The sequence below is a fragment of the Pelophylax lessonae genome, assembly GCF_965119305.1.
Source record: "Pelophylax lessonae genome assembly, chromosome: 7".
Lineage (NCBI taxonomy): Eukaryota > Metazoa > Chordata > Amphibia > Anura > Ranidae > Pelophylax > Pelophylax lessonae.
The window spans coordinates 301,786,695-301,803,656 of NC_138774.1; the positions used below are offsets into that span (position 1 = coordinate 301,786,695).

The following is a 16,962-nucleotide window of genomic DNA, read 5'->3' on the forward strand; positions in this document are numbered from 1 at the left end:
GGATGAGGGAAGATTCTCTGGAAGTTCAGCCACCTCGGGGTTTACATGGAGCTGGGAAGGGTGAGAATCCCGATCAGCTTTTCATAAAGATTTCCCCTCATTCCGTGTTACACCGACCGAATGCAAGCTCTCCACTCCGTCAGCACCAATAATGTCCAGAACCAGCCCTGAGGAAGGTGACGAGGTCCCGCAAAATGTGTCGGCTCTCCGAAACCTAAAACATTCCACTATAATATAGAACACCAGACATAGAACATTGCACACAAGCCCCGCCCCTACATACAAAGTGAACGCCCTCACATTACTTTTCCTTCACCTTCTATACAACACTTGGGACCTTCAGGGAGATCTTCTGTCCTCTGTCTGCATAGACACTAATAGGAGACCTTCTCATTGTGTCCGGTGTCCCTGCATGGACAAGATCTGAGGACAGACCTTCACATTGTGTCCGGTGTCCCTGCATGGACAAGATCTGAGGACAGATCTTCTCATTGTGTCCGGTGTCCCTGCATGGACAAGATCTGAGGACAGATCTTCTCATTGTGTCCGGTGTCCCTGCATGGACAAGATCTGAGGACAGACCTTCTCATTCCCTGCGTGGACATGATCTGAGAGTAGATCTTCTCATTGTGTCCGGTGTCCCTGAGTGGACATCATCTTCTCACTATATCTAGTGTCCCTGCGTGGACATCCTCTACTCTTTGTGTCTAGTGTCCCTGCATGGACATCATCTCTTGGTGTCCGGTGTCCCTGCGTGGACAGCATTATATGTCAGCCCTGAGCCCAGACATCTCAGGTGTCACACACGGGGGTGACCGTGGAAAATGAGGGTTATGGAGGAATGGTGGAGGGAATTTGCCCCCATTTATAGGGAAATAAAGCAAATAATAAGGCAAATCATAGAAAGGGGAAAAGGAGCGGCACTCCGAATGTTCTCGGATGGAGAAGCGGTCTCGGGTAGTAAGGCACATGAAGAAAGTCGGTGGATTTCAGCATCGTTACTCATGGCTGCCAGAAGGCTCATTGGTGCGTTGTCACTATGAGGAGTATAGGTGGCCGGTGACCCCGGCTCTTAGGTAGCTCTCTATGACCCCGGAAACTCCTTTGGTGGGTGGTCATGCGTCAATTTCCTCCTCCCTTTTCAGCTCCTCCATGAGCAGTGTGTGTTTGTCCGGCTCATTGAGCGGAATGTTCTGCAGGGAATATCGGTCAGGTAGGATGGAGTTCAGAGACGCACGGCTGTAGTTCATTAAGCGGTCAAACAGGCTGAGATTTGGGGAGCTCCTCCGGTTCTCGGAGATCCCGATGTGAACACTGACTTCTGACGAGGACTTCTGCCTCAGCTGACCTCCGGCTCGGGCCTCCAACTTCTCCCGACTCGGCTTACGATATCTGAGAGGACACAACGCCATTCCATTAGATGACATTCACCCCCCTCCATTCCTACCCTGCCCATCCTTCATCTCCATCCCCTCCATTCCTACCCTGCTCATCCCCTCGCTTCCTATTCCTCCCACCCTAATCTCCTTCCCCACCCACCCCCATCTCCTCCCTTCCTACCCCACCCTTCCTCATCCCCTCCCTTCCCTTTCTACCCCACCCATCCTCCATCTCCATCCCCTCCCTTCCTACCCCACCCTTCCTCATCCCCTCCCTTCCCTTTCTACCCCACCCATCCTCCATCTCCTCCCTTCCTACCCCACCCTTCCTCCCTCCCCTCCCTTTCTACCCCACCCACCCCATTATCCCGTCCCTTCCTACGTTACCCACCCCCATCCCCTCCCTAACTTACCCACCCCCCTCCTCTTCATTCCTACCCCATCCATCCCCTCCATTCCTACCTCATCCAGAGTTATGTCCCCCATCCCCCTCCCCCCATGATCTCCACAATACCACAGAGGACCAGTTATCACAAACCCCAGGAAACCAAAGAAATTGTACAATGTCCTATTCTTCATACAACCTGTATGACCTGTGTGACCTCAGTATGTCTGTGACATGTTCTATGCCGTGTTATTCAGCTTTTTCTACAACTCTTCTTCTAAATAAAAGAACTTTTGTATTTTTTCAGTTTCCTCCAGCAGGTGGCGGTGGCGGCTCTCTGTACATCTAACAGACGAGGGCTTGTCTGCATTGCAGGAAGACGATCTACTTTTACTAAAAGCACGTGTCATCTACGTGTCATGTATGTGTCCTGTATGTGTCCTGTATGTGGAATCTGAGTCCATTCAATGCAGCCCCAGAGAGACGCACATGACAAGGACATGAAGATTCCTCCGTTATGTCTCCGGAGAGAATACACGTCATACATGAGCTCTTATAGGGCCTTCCTCTCCATATAAGAGGTGGGGAGGAGAGCGGTGTGTCCGGGCAGCCTGTATAGGTGGCGTGGCATGGAGGCGATCAGCCTGTGGTTCTGCTGAGGTGTTATGGAAGCTCAGGTTGCTTTGATAGCGGCCTTCAGCTCCTCTGCATTGTTGGGTTTGGTGTCTCTCATCTTCCTCCTGACAATCCCCCACAGATTCTCTATGGGGTTTAGGTCAGGCCAGTTTGCTGGCCAATCAAGCACAGTGATCCCATGATCATGTGACCAGGTAACTGGCCTGACCTAAACCCCATAGAGAATCTGTGGGGGATTGTCAGGAGGAAGATGAGAGACATCAGACCCAACAATGCAGAGGAACTGAAGGCCGCTATCAGAGCAACCTGGGCTTCCATAACACCTCAGCAGAACCACAGGCTGATCGCCTCCATGCCACGCCTCCAGGCCACACCTCCATGGCACGCCGCATTGATGCAGTAATTCATGCAAATGGAGCCCCAACCAAGTACTGAGTGCATCCTATACTGTACATGGACAGACTTTTCACTGAGACAACATTTCTCTATTATAAATCATTTTATTGGTCTTCTGTAATATTCTAATTTTCTGAGATAATGTTGGGGTGTCACTCGCTGGAAGCCATAATCATCAAATGCTGGAAATCTCTCACTCTGTGTAACATCTATAGAAAATATAGGAGATTATCTTTCTGAATTCAATTACTGAAATAAATTTACTTTCTGATAATATTCTAGTTTTATGAGATTCTCCTGTATATACCCCTTCCCCCTTTATACACCCCTCTCCCCTGTATATACACCCTACACAACACATACCCCCCAATACCATACTATATATACACAATATATATATATAATTAGTGAAACGTACAGCTTCAGCAGCAGAGAAGAGAAGACAACGGAGACGGAGGAAGCGGCCATTGCTGCGGATCCCATCCATGGCTGTAGAATCAAACCCACCGGCATGAAGACCCCTGCAAGAGAGGTGAGAAACATTTAGACCCCGACCATCTATCTGATCTTGTAGGATGGGGAAGGGTAGATCTGATCTTGTGGTATTGGGGCGGGGGGGGGGGGATGATCTCCAGTCACATGGGGGGAGTTTCTGGCTGGAGGGGCACACAGGATAATAGGGGGTGTGAGTTTCCAGGTGACCCAATAGAATAAGATATAATAAAAAACTCTATTGTGCAGGTGAATGGGGGGGTCCTCCCTATGACAGTCCATGGGATACAGTCGCACTCTTCCGGTGTATACGGGAGAAGCGAACGTTTGCCTCTATAGAGATTGATGTAAAGCGGCAATGTCATGTGGGAGGGTACAAGGCGCCCCGCCCCCAACCACAGCGATGTGCGTCTTACCTGCAGCTATTGGAATGCCAACAAGGTTGTAGATGAGAGCGAAGACAAAGTTTATGCGGATTCTCCTCACCGTCTTCCGGGATAGGTCAATGCTGGCCACAACGTCCAGCAGATCGTTCTGTACGGGGAGAGAGACGCGTTCTGTATGACATTTGAGAGGACTTCCAACCAAACCAATGAAATCAAAGCCAGACTCCGAATAGTTTTATCTTAATAAACATCCCCTGCAGTACATCTTCTTTGCCACAAGAGGACCTCAGTCCAATGAATGTGAGCACACACGTGTAACACAGAAGAAGCACGGCGCTGTCCATCCATGTGACTTACCCGGATCAGAACCACATCTGCCGCTTCAATGGCCACATCAGTGCCGGTCCCGATAGCAATCCCTACATTGGCCATGGCCAGAGCGGGGGAGTCATTGATTCCATCCCCCACCATGGCCACCTTCATCCCCTGCTCCTGGAGCTGCTTTACTTTGGCCACTTTATGAGACGGGAGAACCTCGGCGAAGACTTTGGTGATTCCGACCTTCGAGGAGAGAAGATAAATCGTTACAAAGTGTTCTCCTTCTCTCTGACATTCGGTATGGAGCGGGCCGGAGCCCAGCGGAGGTAAGTACCTGAGAGGCAATGCTCCTCGCTGTCCTACTATTGTCCCCGGTCATCAGGACAACATCCAGGCCCATCGATCGTAGAGTATGAACGGCCAACGCCGCCTCCGGCTTCACAGTGTCTGCGATGGCGATCAATCCACAGAGAACCCCTGAAATACAAAGACCGGTGAGAACCCCTGAAATACAAAGACCGGTGAGAACCCCACAGAGAACCCCTGAGATAAAAAGCCCGGTGAGAACCCCACAGAGAACCCCTGAGATACAAAGACCGGTGAGAACCCCTCAGAGAACCCCTGAGATACAAAGACCGGTGAGAACCCCTCAGAGAACCCCTGAGATACAAAGACTGGTGAGAACCCCTGAAATACAAAGACTGGTGAGAACCCCACAGGGAACCCCTGAGATACAAAGACTGGTGAGAACCCCTGAAATACAAAGCCCGGTGAGAACCCCCACAGGGAATCCCTGAGATACAAAGACCGGTGAGAACCCCACAGAGAACCCCTGAGATACAAAGACCGGTGAGAACCCCCACAGGGAATCCCTGAGATACAAAGACTGGTGAGAACCCCACAGGGAACCCCTGAGATACAAAGACTGGTGAGAACCCCACAGGGAACCCCTGAGATACAAAGACCGGTGAGAACCCCACAGGGAACCCCTGAGATACAAAGACCGGTGAGAACCCCACAGAGAACCCCTGAGATACAAAGACCGGTGAGAACCCCACAGAGAACCCCTGAGATACAAAGACCGGTGAGAACCCCACAGAGAACCCCTGAGATACAAAGACCGGTGAGAACCCCCACAGGGAATCCCTGAGATACAAAGACCAGTGAGAAGCCCACAGGGAACCCCTGAGATACAAAGACCGGTGAGAACCCCTGAGATACAAAGACCGGTGAGAATCCCACAGGGAACCCCTGAGATACAAAGACTGGTGAGAACCCCACAGAGAACCCCTGAGATACAAAGCCCGGTGAGAACCCCACAAAGAACCCCCGTTTCCAGGCTCTGTGTTTAGGAAGAGTACTACGCACCATCGATTGCCACCAGGACAGCAGTGCGGCCTTTCTCCTCGTGTTCGGTCATCAGAAGATCGGTGTCACTCTTCATGGTCAGGAAGTTGCGATTCATCCATTCGCGGTTCCCAATCAGCACCGAGTACAGCGGAGACACGGAGGAAGCTGTGCAGAATGTAGATGTTATATACTGACACCAAAGATGGCGGATCACTAAGGACTTCATAATACGGAAATTTATAATGATAGGATAGGAAATCAGAGCTTCCTACAATACATCACAGTGGAGATTTACTAACATTGGAGGGTGCAAAATCTGATGCAGCTCTGCCTAGGAACCAATCAGCTTCCAGGTTTTATTGTCAAAGCCTAATTAAAGAAGCTGAAGTGAGAAGCTGATTGGCTGCCAGGCAGAGCTGAGTGCTCCGAGTTTTAGTAAATCTCGCCTATCATGTTCTAGGTATCAGAGAAGTTTCTATAGAGTCCTTACATGTAGACTGGGGCTCTATGAAGTGGTAAAGGTTGGAGTACTCCTGCGATCCATCGATTTGGACTAATAAAGCATTCTTGTTGTTCTTGCTGGTTGGCTGGTTGCTGCTTCTCAGGAGTTGCTCAATATTACTGACTTTGCAGCTGATCCCACATCCCGGCACGGCCTGAAAATCTGAACAGGTACCGAGCGTCTCCACATTGAGGACCTGAGTTCACAAACAAGACGTGGAAACAGTTCAGTGACACACTACTGAAATACGAGACAGCGAGATGTTGTCTGGTTTGCACACACTATGGATGTCAGGGTATCACCCGTTAGAAGAATTTCCCCTCACTTCCTGTAGGGTCACCAGCACAGAAATTAGGGAGAAATCCCTTCAATTAGGGCCCTGCCATTGTAGTAGAATGAGGAAGAGGGTACGAGGATTATTTATTGTCTGTTCCCTCATTGACCAACGATGACCAAAGCTGAGACCACAACATCAATGATGGTCACTGGTGGGACTACATAACCAATCGTGATACCAAAAGACCAATAGTGAACACTGGTGAGACTACAAGTCCAATGGTGACAAATGGGGGGGGGGGGGGGACATGACCAACTGTGACACTAAAAGACCAATGGTGGGACCACATGACCACTCCTGATACCAAAAGACCAATAGTGAACATTGGTGGGACTACAAGTCCAATGGTGACAAATGGGGGGGGGGGGGACATGACCAACTGTGACACTAAAAGACCAATGGTAAAACCACAAGACCAATGGTGGGACCACATGACCACTCCTGATACCAAAAGACCAATGGTGACCAGTGGCAATACCAGAAGATCAACGGTAAGACCAGAAGACCAACGGTGACCAGTGGTAAGACCAGAAGACCAATGGTGACCAGTGGTAAGACCAGAAGACCAATGGTGACCAGTGGTAAGACCAGAAGACCAACGGTGACCAGTGGTAAGACCACAAGACCAACGGTGACCAGTGGTAAGACCAGAAGACCAACGGTGACCAGTGGTAAGACCAGAAGACCAACGGTGACCAGTGGTAAGACCAGAAGTCCAATGGTGACCAATGGTAAGACCAGAAGACCAATGGTGACCAGTGGTAAGACCAGAAGACCAATGGTGACCAGTGGTAAGACCAGAAGACCAATGGTGATCAGTGGTAAGACCAGAAGACCAATGGTGACCAGTGGTAAGACCAGAAGATCAACGGTGACCAGTGGTAAGACCAGAAGATCAACGGTGACCAGTGGTAAGACCAGAAGACCAACAGTGACCAGTGGTGAGACCACATGGCCATTCGTGATACTAAAAGACCAATGATGACCAGTGGTAAGACCAAAAGTCCAATGGTGTGGCTCCCTAATTATGTTGGAACATTAACTTTCCGTGCTGAGAAGTTGTGTCTGGTAATATTTGGTCCAAACACACAAACTGCTTAATGTGCAACAATAGAAGAAGACAAAGCAATCAAATTTCTCTGTCTGGCCAATACACACAAGAATGGCGGTATGGTTACTATGGTTACCTCTTTACAATACGTGGTGACGGCTGAGCTCAGAGGGTGTACATAAATGGCGGTATGGTTACCTCTTTACAATACTTGGTGATGGCTGAGCTCAAGGGTGTACATAAATGGCAGTGTGGTTACTATGGTTACCTCTTTACAATACTTGGTGATGGCTGAGCTCAAGGGTGTACATAAATGGCGGTATGGTTACTATGGTTACCTCTTTGCAATACTTGGTGACGGCTGAGCCCAGAGGGTGTACATAAATGGCGGTATGGTTACCTCTTTACAATACTTGGTGATGGCTGAGCTTAAGGGTGTACATAAATGGCGGTATGGTTACTATGGTTACCTCTTTACAATACTTGGTGACGGCTGAGCCCAGAGGGTGTACATAAATGGCGGTGTGGTTACTATGGTTACCTCTTTGCAATACTTGGTGACGGCTGAGCCCAGAGGGTGTACATAAATGGCGGTGTGGTTACTATGGTTACCTCTTTACAATACTTGGTGATGGCCGAGCTCAAGGGTGTACATAAATGGCGGTGTGGTTACTATGGTTACCTCTTTACAATACTTGGTGACGGCTGAGCCCAGAGGGTGTACATAAATGGCAGTATGGTTACTATGGTTACCTCTTTACAATACTTGGTGACGGCTGAGCCCAGGGGGTGCTCACTGTTGCTCTCCGCAGTTCCCACAATGGCCAGCAGCTTGTTAGTTGGCATCTTGTTGCTTTCTACTAACACCTTGAGCTGCATGACGACTGGAGATCCATGAGTGATGGTCCCGGTCTTATCGAACACCACAGTCCTCACCTAAACACACAACACCGGCTATTACTTCATACCCCCCACAGGACACACAACTAGGCAGATACTATGTGCTGCACACAGAGACCTCCCAAATCCTCCTCCATTCATGTCTCACCCCTCCCCCTCCCAGACACTCAGTTGGAGGGTTTCAGAAAAAGAGGCGGTGCTGCCAATGCAGATAGCAGTGGGCGGGACTGGGTGTGGCCAGGTGCTGACTGATAAGCTACAGGCTTGTGAAACAGCAGGGACAATGCTAATAGCCACGCCCCCCTATAGTGCAAGTGGGCCCCACCCACATAAGAGTGACAACTCTGCTCTGGATTCAGGAGCAGTGCAGCATCGTTGTCACACCATCACAGGAAGCTGCATTAGGTGGACCTCAGTGGCAGGATCAACAGGTATTTGTGGGGTTTTTTTGGGGGGGTCTAAGAGAAAACTGTCAGTACAGATGGGCTTATAATAAAGGGGCCAGAGTTCTGCTTTATTCTAAGGAAGGACAGTTTACATGACAACTAGAGGAACTATCTAGAATTAAAGGGGTGGGGTGAAAGTAAGAGAGGAAGTGACAACATTCACAAATCTTCCCATGGGACTCACTTTGTGCGCCATTTCCAGGGGTTCTCCGCCTTTAATCAGGATTCCGTTCTGAGCACCCACTCCAGTCCCAACCATGACGGCTGTCGGGGTCGCCAGGCCCAGGGAACAGGGGCACGCGATGCATAACACCGTGATTGCAGCTTGGAAGGCAAAGCGGACGATGACTTCTCCTTGTGAAATGCTTTTATTATAACCCTGCAGAGAGGAGCGAAAAGAGAAGACGCTTCATTCACTCTAAGGACATCATCTGGGGGGACACCACCCCCTCCACGTGAATGATGGAACCTCTACAGGGGATTGGACAAAGGGGACCCATAAAGAGGACCTCTGTACTTACAGCAACATCCTTTTCCTGGAGATCATTGAGGGACACAGGAATGATAGATGGAATGATGGGAGGAATAATGGGTAGAATGATGGAATGATGGGTGGAATGATGGAATGATGAAATGATGGGTAGAATGATGAAATGATGGGTAGAATGATGGAATGATGAAATGATGGGTAGAATGATGGAATGATGGGAGGAATGATGGAATGATTGGTGGAATGATGGAATGATGGGAGGAATAATGGTAAAGTGACGGGAGAAATGATGGGTAGAATGATGGAATGATTGGTGGAATGATGGGTAGAGTGATGAAATGATGGATGGAATGATGGGTGGAATAATGGAATGATGGGTGGAATGATAAAAAGATTGGTGGAATGATGGGTAGAATGATGAAATGATTGGTGGAATGATGAAATGATTGGTGGAATGATGGTTAGAATGATAGAATGGTTGGTGGAATGATGGGAGGAATGATAGATGGAATGATGAATGGAATGATGGGTAGAATGGGTAGAATGATGGTATGATGGGTGTAATGATGGAATGATAGAATGTTGAGAGGAATGAAAGAATGATGGGTGTGATGACTGAATGAGTTGTGAAATGATGGGTAGAATGATGGAATGATGGGTGTAATGATGGGAGGAATAATAGGTAGAATGATGGGTGGAATGGTGGAGTGATTGGGGGAATGATGGAATGATTGGGGGAATGATGGTTGGAATAAATGTGGAATGATGGGTGTAATGATGGGAGGAATAATGGGTAGAATGACGGGTGGAATGGTGGAGTGATGGGAGGAATAATGGGTAGAATGACGGGTGGAATGGTGGAGTGATGGGAGGAATGATGGAATGATTGGAGGAATGATGGAATGATTGGTGGAATGATGATTCGGAATAAATGTGGAATGATTGGTGGAATGATGATTCGGAATAAATGTGGAATGATGGGAGGAATGATGGGTCAAAATAACTGGTGGAAGGATGGGTTATACTGCCGTCTACAGGGGGAATAGACACGGCAACAAATAACTTGTGGGCCAGCCCATTGTAACCCCTCCTACTCCCAGCATGCCTCAGTTTTGTAGAAAACCAGAACCATAAACACAGGAGAGACCGGTGTCCCACTATGTATAACAAGAAATGGATTTTATGCTTAAGTACAAAAATCCTCCATTCTTTCTTACTCATTGAAAGACACAGGAATTCAGATGATGCTGCCAAGGCATCCAAAAGCGTTCCAACTAAGGAATGAGCGCCACAGCCAAAAAACATGAACAGGCCCCAAAAACTGGGGACTACCTGTAGCTCAAGGAGCACCTGCAGGACCTTACAGCCAAAGCCAGCATCAGATGATGACTGATCATTCACCTGGTAGAACATAGAGAATGGGGGGAACAGAGGACCAGGAGACGGCCTCATCAGTCTGGGAAGGAGCACCTGGAGGACCTCACACATGGAGCCGGCATCAGATGATGACTGATCATTCACCTGGTAGAACATAGAGAATGGGTGAACAGAGGACCAGGAGACGGCCTCATCAGTCTTGGAAGGAGCACCTGGAGGACCTCACACATGGAGCCGGCATCAGATGAGGACTTCTCATCCACCTGGTAGAACATAGAGAAAGGGGGGAACAGAGGACCAAGAGGCGGACTTATCAGTGTGGGAAGGAGCACCTGGAGGACCTCACACTTGAAGCCGTCATCGGATGAGGACTTCTCATCCACCTGGTAGAACATAGAGAAAGGGGGGAACAGAGGACCAAGAGGCGGACTAATCAGTCTGGGAAGGAGCACCTGGAGGACCTCACACATGGAGCCGGCATCGGATGAGGAATTCTCATCCACCTGGTAGAACATAGAGAAAGGGGGGAACAGAGGACCAGAAGGCAGCCTGATCAGTCTGGGAAAGAGCTGCCTGATTATGGAACATCCGAGAAGTACTTACTGATCCAGCAGAGCACACTTTATGCGGAAGGGATGGAATACGATCTTGGAGACCAAAAAATTGAGAGACCAAGACATTCAAGAATGAGAATCAGGTTCCCACTGGGGGCCATCAGGGATGACAAAGAGAAAATTCAGTCTTCCTAATTGTAGCATCTGTGAGGTAGACAAGCGGGACGGACTACATCCACACACAAGAGGGAGATCTCCTTCTAATGGAGCCAGACAGAGGGATGGAAGAACAATGTCCTGGTTGAGGTGAAAGGCTGAAGCTACCTTAGGTAGGTAGGAAGTTCAGGGCCTCGGTGTGAGACCAGAAAGGCTCTTTACAGAGTAAAGTCACCAGCTAGGACATTCACCTTGCAAAGGAGACGGCACCTAAAAATGTAACTTTAGGTGTTAGAGTGGAAAGGCGAGTGTCCTTTATCGCCAACGTTCGATACAGCCTGGAAGCTTTGAGTGCGGTATCTGGAGAGAGTATCGTGCGTCCCAGGGATCTGGATCACGTTTTCTACTTTCATCCTTTCTCTCGAACCTTCTTCTCGTCTCCCCCTTGCCCCGCCTCCTAAACTTTCTACCTGATGGTAAATTGTTTTGGTTCAGGCATTTAGTGCAAGTAAGACAGCAGACGAGAACGTCGAATAGGAGAGATGACCTCTTTAGAACCGACTCTGTCCTCTAACGTTCTAGCAACTGTTGAGATGTAACCGTATTTCTCTTTTATACCCAAATTTCATCTTTGCTATATTGGTTACTGTGATGAGACCCTTGCTCGCTCGCTTCCGCTCTCCCGACACTCCTCTGCTACTAGTGAGTCAGCTTGCAGATCGCAACGTCTGATGGTTCGGTCAACCAAGGCTCCGGGATCCGAACTACAGCTATGTGCCGTTCAGAATCCATTAGAACAAACACCAGGCAGGCTGTATGCAAGTTCAAACAGGAAGACATTTATTGGAAGTACACAACACACTTTTATACAGAATTTGGAACATCCTGCCCCCAACAACCGCTTTCCCATTGGTCAATTGCAAAGTACATGCCGTTCTCCTTCAGGTCCTCCTTAGCCATGCAAATGAGGACTCGAAAATGAGTCAGCAGGGATTTGTCCGATAGCTTGACCAGAAGGACTGCCATGTGCAAGGAGACAGAAGCCCCCAGGGGACAATCAATGTACACAATAGCCAGACACAGAACAATGGTTCCATAACGAGCCCCCAATACACATTACTCTGAGTGTCAATACCTCCCTTAGCGGACAACAGGTGAGTTCATTAGCACACCTGACAATAGGTGAATGGAAAGCCACCTCAGACAAAAGCAAAATTGCCAGACAGTCCGTCTCCTCATTGAACTTCCTGGAATGACCATATTAGGAGTTGTACTTCCTGGTCAGAGATCTCATGGCAAATGGGAACAAATCTCAATATTTCTACATGGAGACCTTGCTGACAAATATGAAGCAATCCAAACCATCACCCATCTGTCCTTAAATTCCAGTGACGGGGAACACCGTCACAGTTACCCCATGAAGGGAATCTGTACCCAAGTGCCCGCCTACTTTTCCCCTTTGTAGGGGCTCGGTTTTGTTAAATGCATAAAAATTTAAATTTAATAAAAAGATTGGAATCTAAAAGGTGGTTTTTGGAGAGTTGGAGAAAAAACAAATTCAGATCTGGCAAAGTCATGAGGGAGCTTCATGGATTGCACCCTGGACCAAGGCCTTAATCAAAGAATGGGAGGCCCATGGAACAAAATCACAAGCTTGGAAACCTGGCCCCTGATGGTGCCAAGGACAACTTCTGGTCCAGAGCCGACTTCTAGAAGGCCAAGATCCATCCTATGGAAATGAAAACCTCTATCCTCACACTGAGCGAAGGGCCTGCCATGTGTGATGGTATAACCTGGCCGGAGGAAGACTCAGAGTGAAGAAAGGGAAGACTTTTCTCAGCAGAGCTATGGCGGTCATCCTCCTGGAAATCAACTAAAAACTGAGGCATGCGGGGAATAGGAAGGGTTATTCTATGTTGTCCCACAGATTTTGTTTGTGGTCATAGTCCAATCCTCCTGTGGGCGGCAGCATAACTCACCTGTCATTGAATTCATGTGTGTAATGCGGTCATAGACGTGTGGATGAATGCGGTCAGAGCAGATCATCATGGTTTGTATATGGCGCCCTCTGTGATAGGAATGTGTATTGCTGACTATGGACTTACAGGGAAATATTTCTCTACAATCTCAAAGTCGTGATATCCAATAATAATCCAGACCAGCAGAGTGACGACCGACACCAAGACGATGAACGGGACGAAATACCCGCTCAGCTTATCCGCAAACTGCTGGATGGGAGCCTGGAAGACACAAAACACGGAAATTTACATATCTTCACCATTTAGCCGGAAGAATACCGTTCCCCACATCCAGCCTGAAGAATACCACTCCCCACATCCAGCCTGAAGGATTCTGTCCCTTCGGTCACCTTCGATGTCTGCGCCTCTTCCACCAGTTTGACGATCTGGCAGAGGGTGGTGTCTGAGCCGACGTGAGTGGCGGAGATGAGTAGGGAGCCGTTCTGGTTGATAGAGCCGGCGATGACGCTGCTTCCCGGTTTCTTGGTAACGGGCATGGCTTCTCCTGTGGATTAAATCACCATCAATATCATAGAACTCATCCATTCATCAACACCAGTCCAGAAGCCTGGAGAGGATCCCTTCAGGTCATCCCTATTCCCTTAATCCATGCAGTGCGCCCCCTACTGAATATCCTCCCAGGTCATCCCTATTCCCTGAATCCCTGCACTGCGCCCCCTACTGAATATCCTCCCAGGTCATCCCTATTTCCTGAATCCATGCACTGCGCCCCCTACTGAATATCCTCCCAGGTCATCCCTATTCCCTGAATCCATGCAGTGCGCCCCCTACTGAATATCCTCCCAGGTCATCCCTATTCCCTGAATCCCTGCACTGCGCCCCCTACTGAATATCCTCCCAGGTCATCCCTATTCCCTGAATCCATGCACTGCGCCCCCTACTGAATATCCTCCCAGGTCATCCCTATTCCCTGAATCCATGCAGTGCGCCCCCTACTGAATATCCTCCCAGGTCATCCCTATTCCCTGAATCCATGCAGTGCGCCCCCTACTGAATATCCTCCCAGGTCATCCCTATTCCCTGAATCCCTGCACTGCGCCCCCTACTGAACATCCTCCCAGGTCATCCCTATTCCCTGAATCCATGCAGTGCGCCCCCTACTGAATATCCTCCCAGGTCATCCCTATTCCCTGAATCCATGCAGTGCGCCCCCTACTGAATATCCTCCCAGGTCATCCCTATTCCCTGAATGCCTGCACTGCGCCCCCTACTGAACATCCTCCCAGGTCATCCCTATTCCCTGAATCCATGCAGTGCGCCCCCTACTGAATATCCTCCCAGGTCATCCCTATTCCCTGAATCCCTGCACTGCGCCCCCTACTGAACATCCTCCCAGGTCATCCCTATTCCCTGAATCCATGCAGTGCGCCCCCTACTGAACATCCTCCCAGGTCATCCCTATTCCCTGAATCCATGCAGTGCACCCCCTACTGAATATCCTCCCAGGTCATCCCTATTCCCTGAATCCATGCAGTGCGCCCCCTACTGAATATCCTCCCAGGTCATCCCTATTCCCTGAATCCATGCAGTGCGCCCCCTACTGAACATCCTCCCAGGTCATCCCTATTCCCTGAATCCATGCAGTGCACCCCCTACTGAATATCCTCCACACCAATCTGACCCTAAAACAAGTGCCGACACCCTGAACTTCCGGGGGGCGCCCCGCACACCTCATAGGATGTGACCTACCTGTGATCAGAGATTCATCCACCATAGAGTGGCCTTCAATCACCCGTCCGTCCACAGGAAACTTCCCCCCGGGGGTCACCTTTACCACATCTCCCCGCTGGACCAACTCCACATCCACCGACGCTTCACTGCAAATACATCGCACACCATCCAATATAAAAAACTAAAGTCAACACTGTCTCTTAAATAATGCAAAAATAATAATAATCATAATAAATAATAATACAATGATAAAAATCATAATAAGAACAATAAGCGCCGGTTCACATACACGCGACGCTACTTCCCGGGGCGACCTCCGAGATCGCGGTGCGAGCAGCGCGCCGCGACCTCGGAGCGGCCGCCACGGACTTCATAACATTGAAGTCTATGGCGGTCGCCTCCGGGTCGCCCCAAAGAAGCTCCGGACCCTTTTTCTAAGTCGGAGCGACTTGTGTCGCTCCTATTAGAACGGGTCCATAGCTTCCCTATGGGAGGCGACCTGCGGCGACCTGTGAGGCGACCAAGTCGCCTCACAGGTCGCCCTAGTGTGAACCGGGGCTAATACTACTAATAATAATCACAGCGATAATAATAACAATAATACTAATAATAATCATAGTGATAATAATGAGTAGTAATAAATAATAATACTAATAAATAATAATAATCATAATAAATAATAATACAGTGATAAAAATCATAATAATAATAATCATAGCGATAACAACAACAATAATAGTGGTAACATTACTACTAATAACAGTAAAACTAATAATAATAATAATAATAATAATAATAATAATAATAATAAGACAATAAATTATAATAATGATAATAAAGATGATACATAATAATAAGAATGATGATAATAAATAAATATAATAGTGATAATAAAAGGGGAAGACGGACAGTAGTCACCCCCCCCCCCATGTGTATATTCTCTGCCTTTCATACTAGGATACATTGGAAATGAGTTATTAATATTCGGTCCCCGGGTCTCCTCTATATAAGAAATGAAGCACTGGGACTTCCTCTGGCAGTGAGATATAAAGTGGAGATTTTATCCTAAAGATTTAAAAGTAAAGGAGAGACCGAAGATTTGTATTACTTTATAGAAGAAACACCCCCCCCCCATATGGGGGTTCTATATAGGCCTTGTCATCACCCCATATGGGGGTTCTATGGGGCACCGTCATCACCCCATATGGGGGTTCTATGGCGCACCGTCATCACCCCATATGGGGGTTCTATGGGGCACCGTCATCACCCCATATGGGGGTTCTATGGGGCACCGTCAACACCCCATATGGGGGGTTCTATGGGGCACCGTCATCACCCCATATGGGGGTTCTATGGGGCACCGTCATCACCCCATATGGGGGGTTCTATGGGGCACCGTCATCACCCCATATGGGGGTTCTATGGGGCACCGTCATCACCCCATATGGGGGGTTCTATGGGGCACCGTCATCACCCCATATTGGTTGGAGCCCAAAAGGCTCCACTCACTACATGAGGGGGAGGAGACAAGACCAGACCCCATGAATTTTCTTCCAGATCCGGTAATAAAGACCACCTACTGCTGCTCTCTATCCTTCTGCAGGGGGTGCACTGCAAGTAGTTTCCTGTAGTGGGTGGAGCCTGCTGGACCCACCCACAGTTCTGCTCTCTCCCCTTGTGCAGTGGGATTGGTCTTGTCTCTGCCCCCTCCTGTAGTGGGTGGAGCCTGTTGGGTCCCTAGTATATCAGCTATAGATCAGTAATATAGAATTTACCTGAGAACAGAGTTGTCGGGCCCTAAGGTGACGATTGTGGCCTCGGTTGCTTGCAGGGAGATCAGACGTGACAGAGCCGCCGACGTCTTACTCTGAAAATGTGAGAGAAGAAATGTCAGTGCCTAAAAACGTCTTCTATATCCAGCTCTGCAATGGAAGGGACACCAGTACTACCAGTACCACCATTACTACCACACCAGTACTACCAGTACCACACCAGTACTACCAGTACCCCCATTACTACCACACCAGTACTACCAGTACCACCATTACTACCACACCAGTACTACCAGTACCACCATTACTACCACACCAGTACTAC

At 48.8% G+C, this 16,962-nt stretch overlaps 1 protein-coding gene across 2 annotated transcripts in view; it reads right to left on the reverse strand.

The window, feature by feature from the left end:
- Positions 1 to 927: 927 nt before the first annotated feature.
- The window catches only part of ATP7A (ATPase copper transporting alpha), a 108,578-nt gene continuing 92,543 nt past the window's right edge, over positions 928 to 16,962 (reverse strand). The window contains exons 11-23 of one of the 2 annotated variants that reach the window (XM_082262796.1): positions 16,641 to 16,732; positions 14,884 to 15,011; positions 13,524 to 13,678; positions 13,261 to 13,395; positions 8,763 to 8,957; positions 7,986 to 8,168; positions 5,833 to 6,040; positions 5,361 to 5,507; positions 4,327 to 4,469; positions 4,032 to 4,235; positions 3,705 to 3,822; positions 3,215 to 3,317; positions 928 to 1,392 (exon numbers count right to left, since the gene is read on the reverse strand). In XM_082262796.1, the coding sequence (XP_082118922.1) occupies positions 1,116 to 1,392; positions 3,215 to 3,317; positions 3,705 to 3,822; positions 4,032 to 4,235; positions 4,327 to 4,469; positions 5,361 to 5,507; positions 5,833 to 6,040; positions 7,986 to 8,168; positions 8,763 to 8,957; positions 13,261 to 13,395; positions 13,524 to 13,678; positions 14,884 to 15,011; positions 16,641 to 16,732 (2,088 nt within the window). In that variant the 3' untranslated portion in view covers positions 928 to 1,115. The remainder of the gene's footprint in view (positions 1,393 to 3,214; positions 3,318 to 3,704; positions 3,823 to 4,031; positions 4,236 to 4,326; positions 4,470 to 5,360; positions 5,508 to 5,832; positions 6,041 to 7,985; positions 8,169 to 8,762; positions 8,958 to 13,260; positions 13,396 to 13,523; positions 13,679 to 14,883; positions 15,012 to 16,640; positions 16,733 to 16,962) is intronic. The other variant, XM_082262795.1, reaches the window with a different exon arrangement.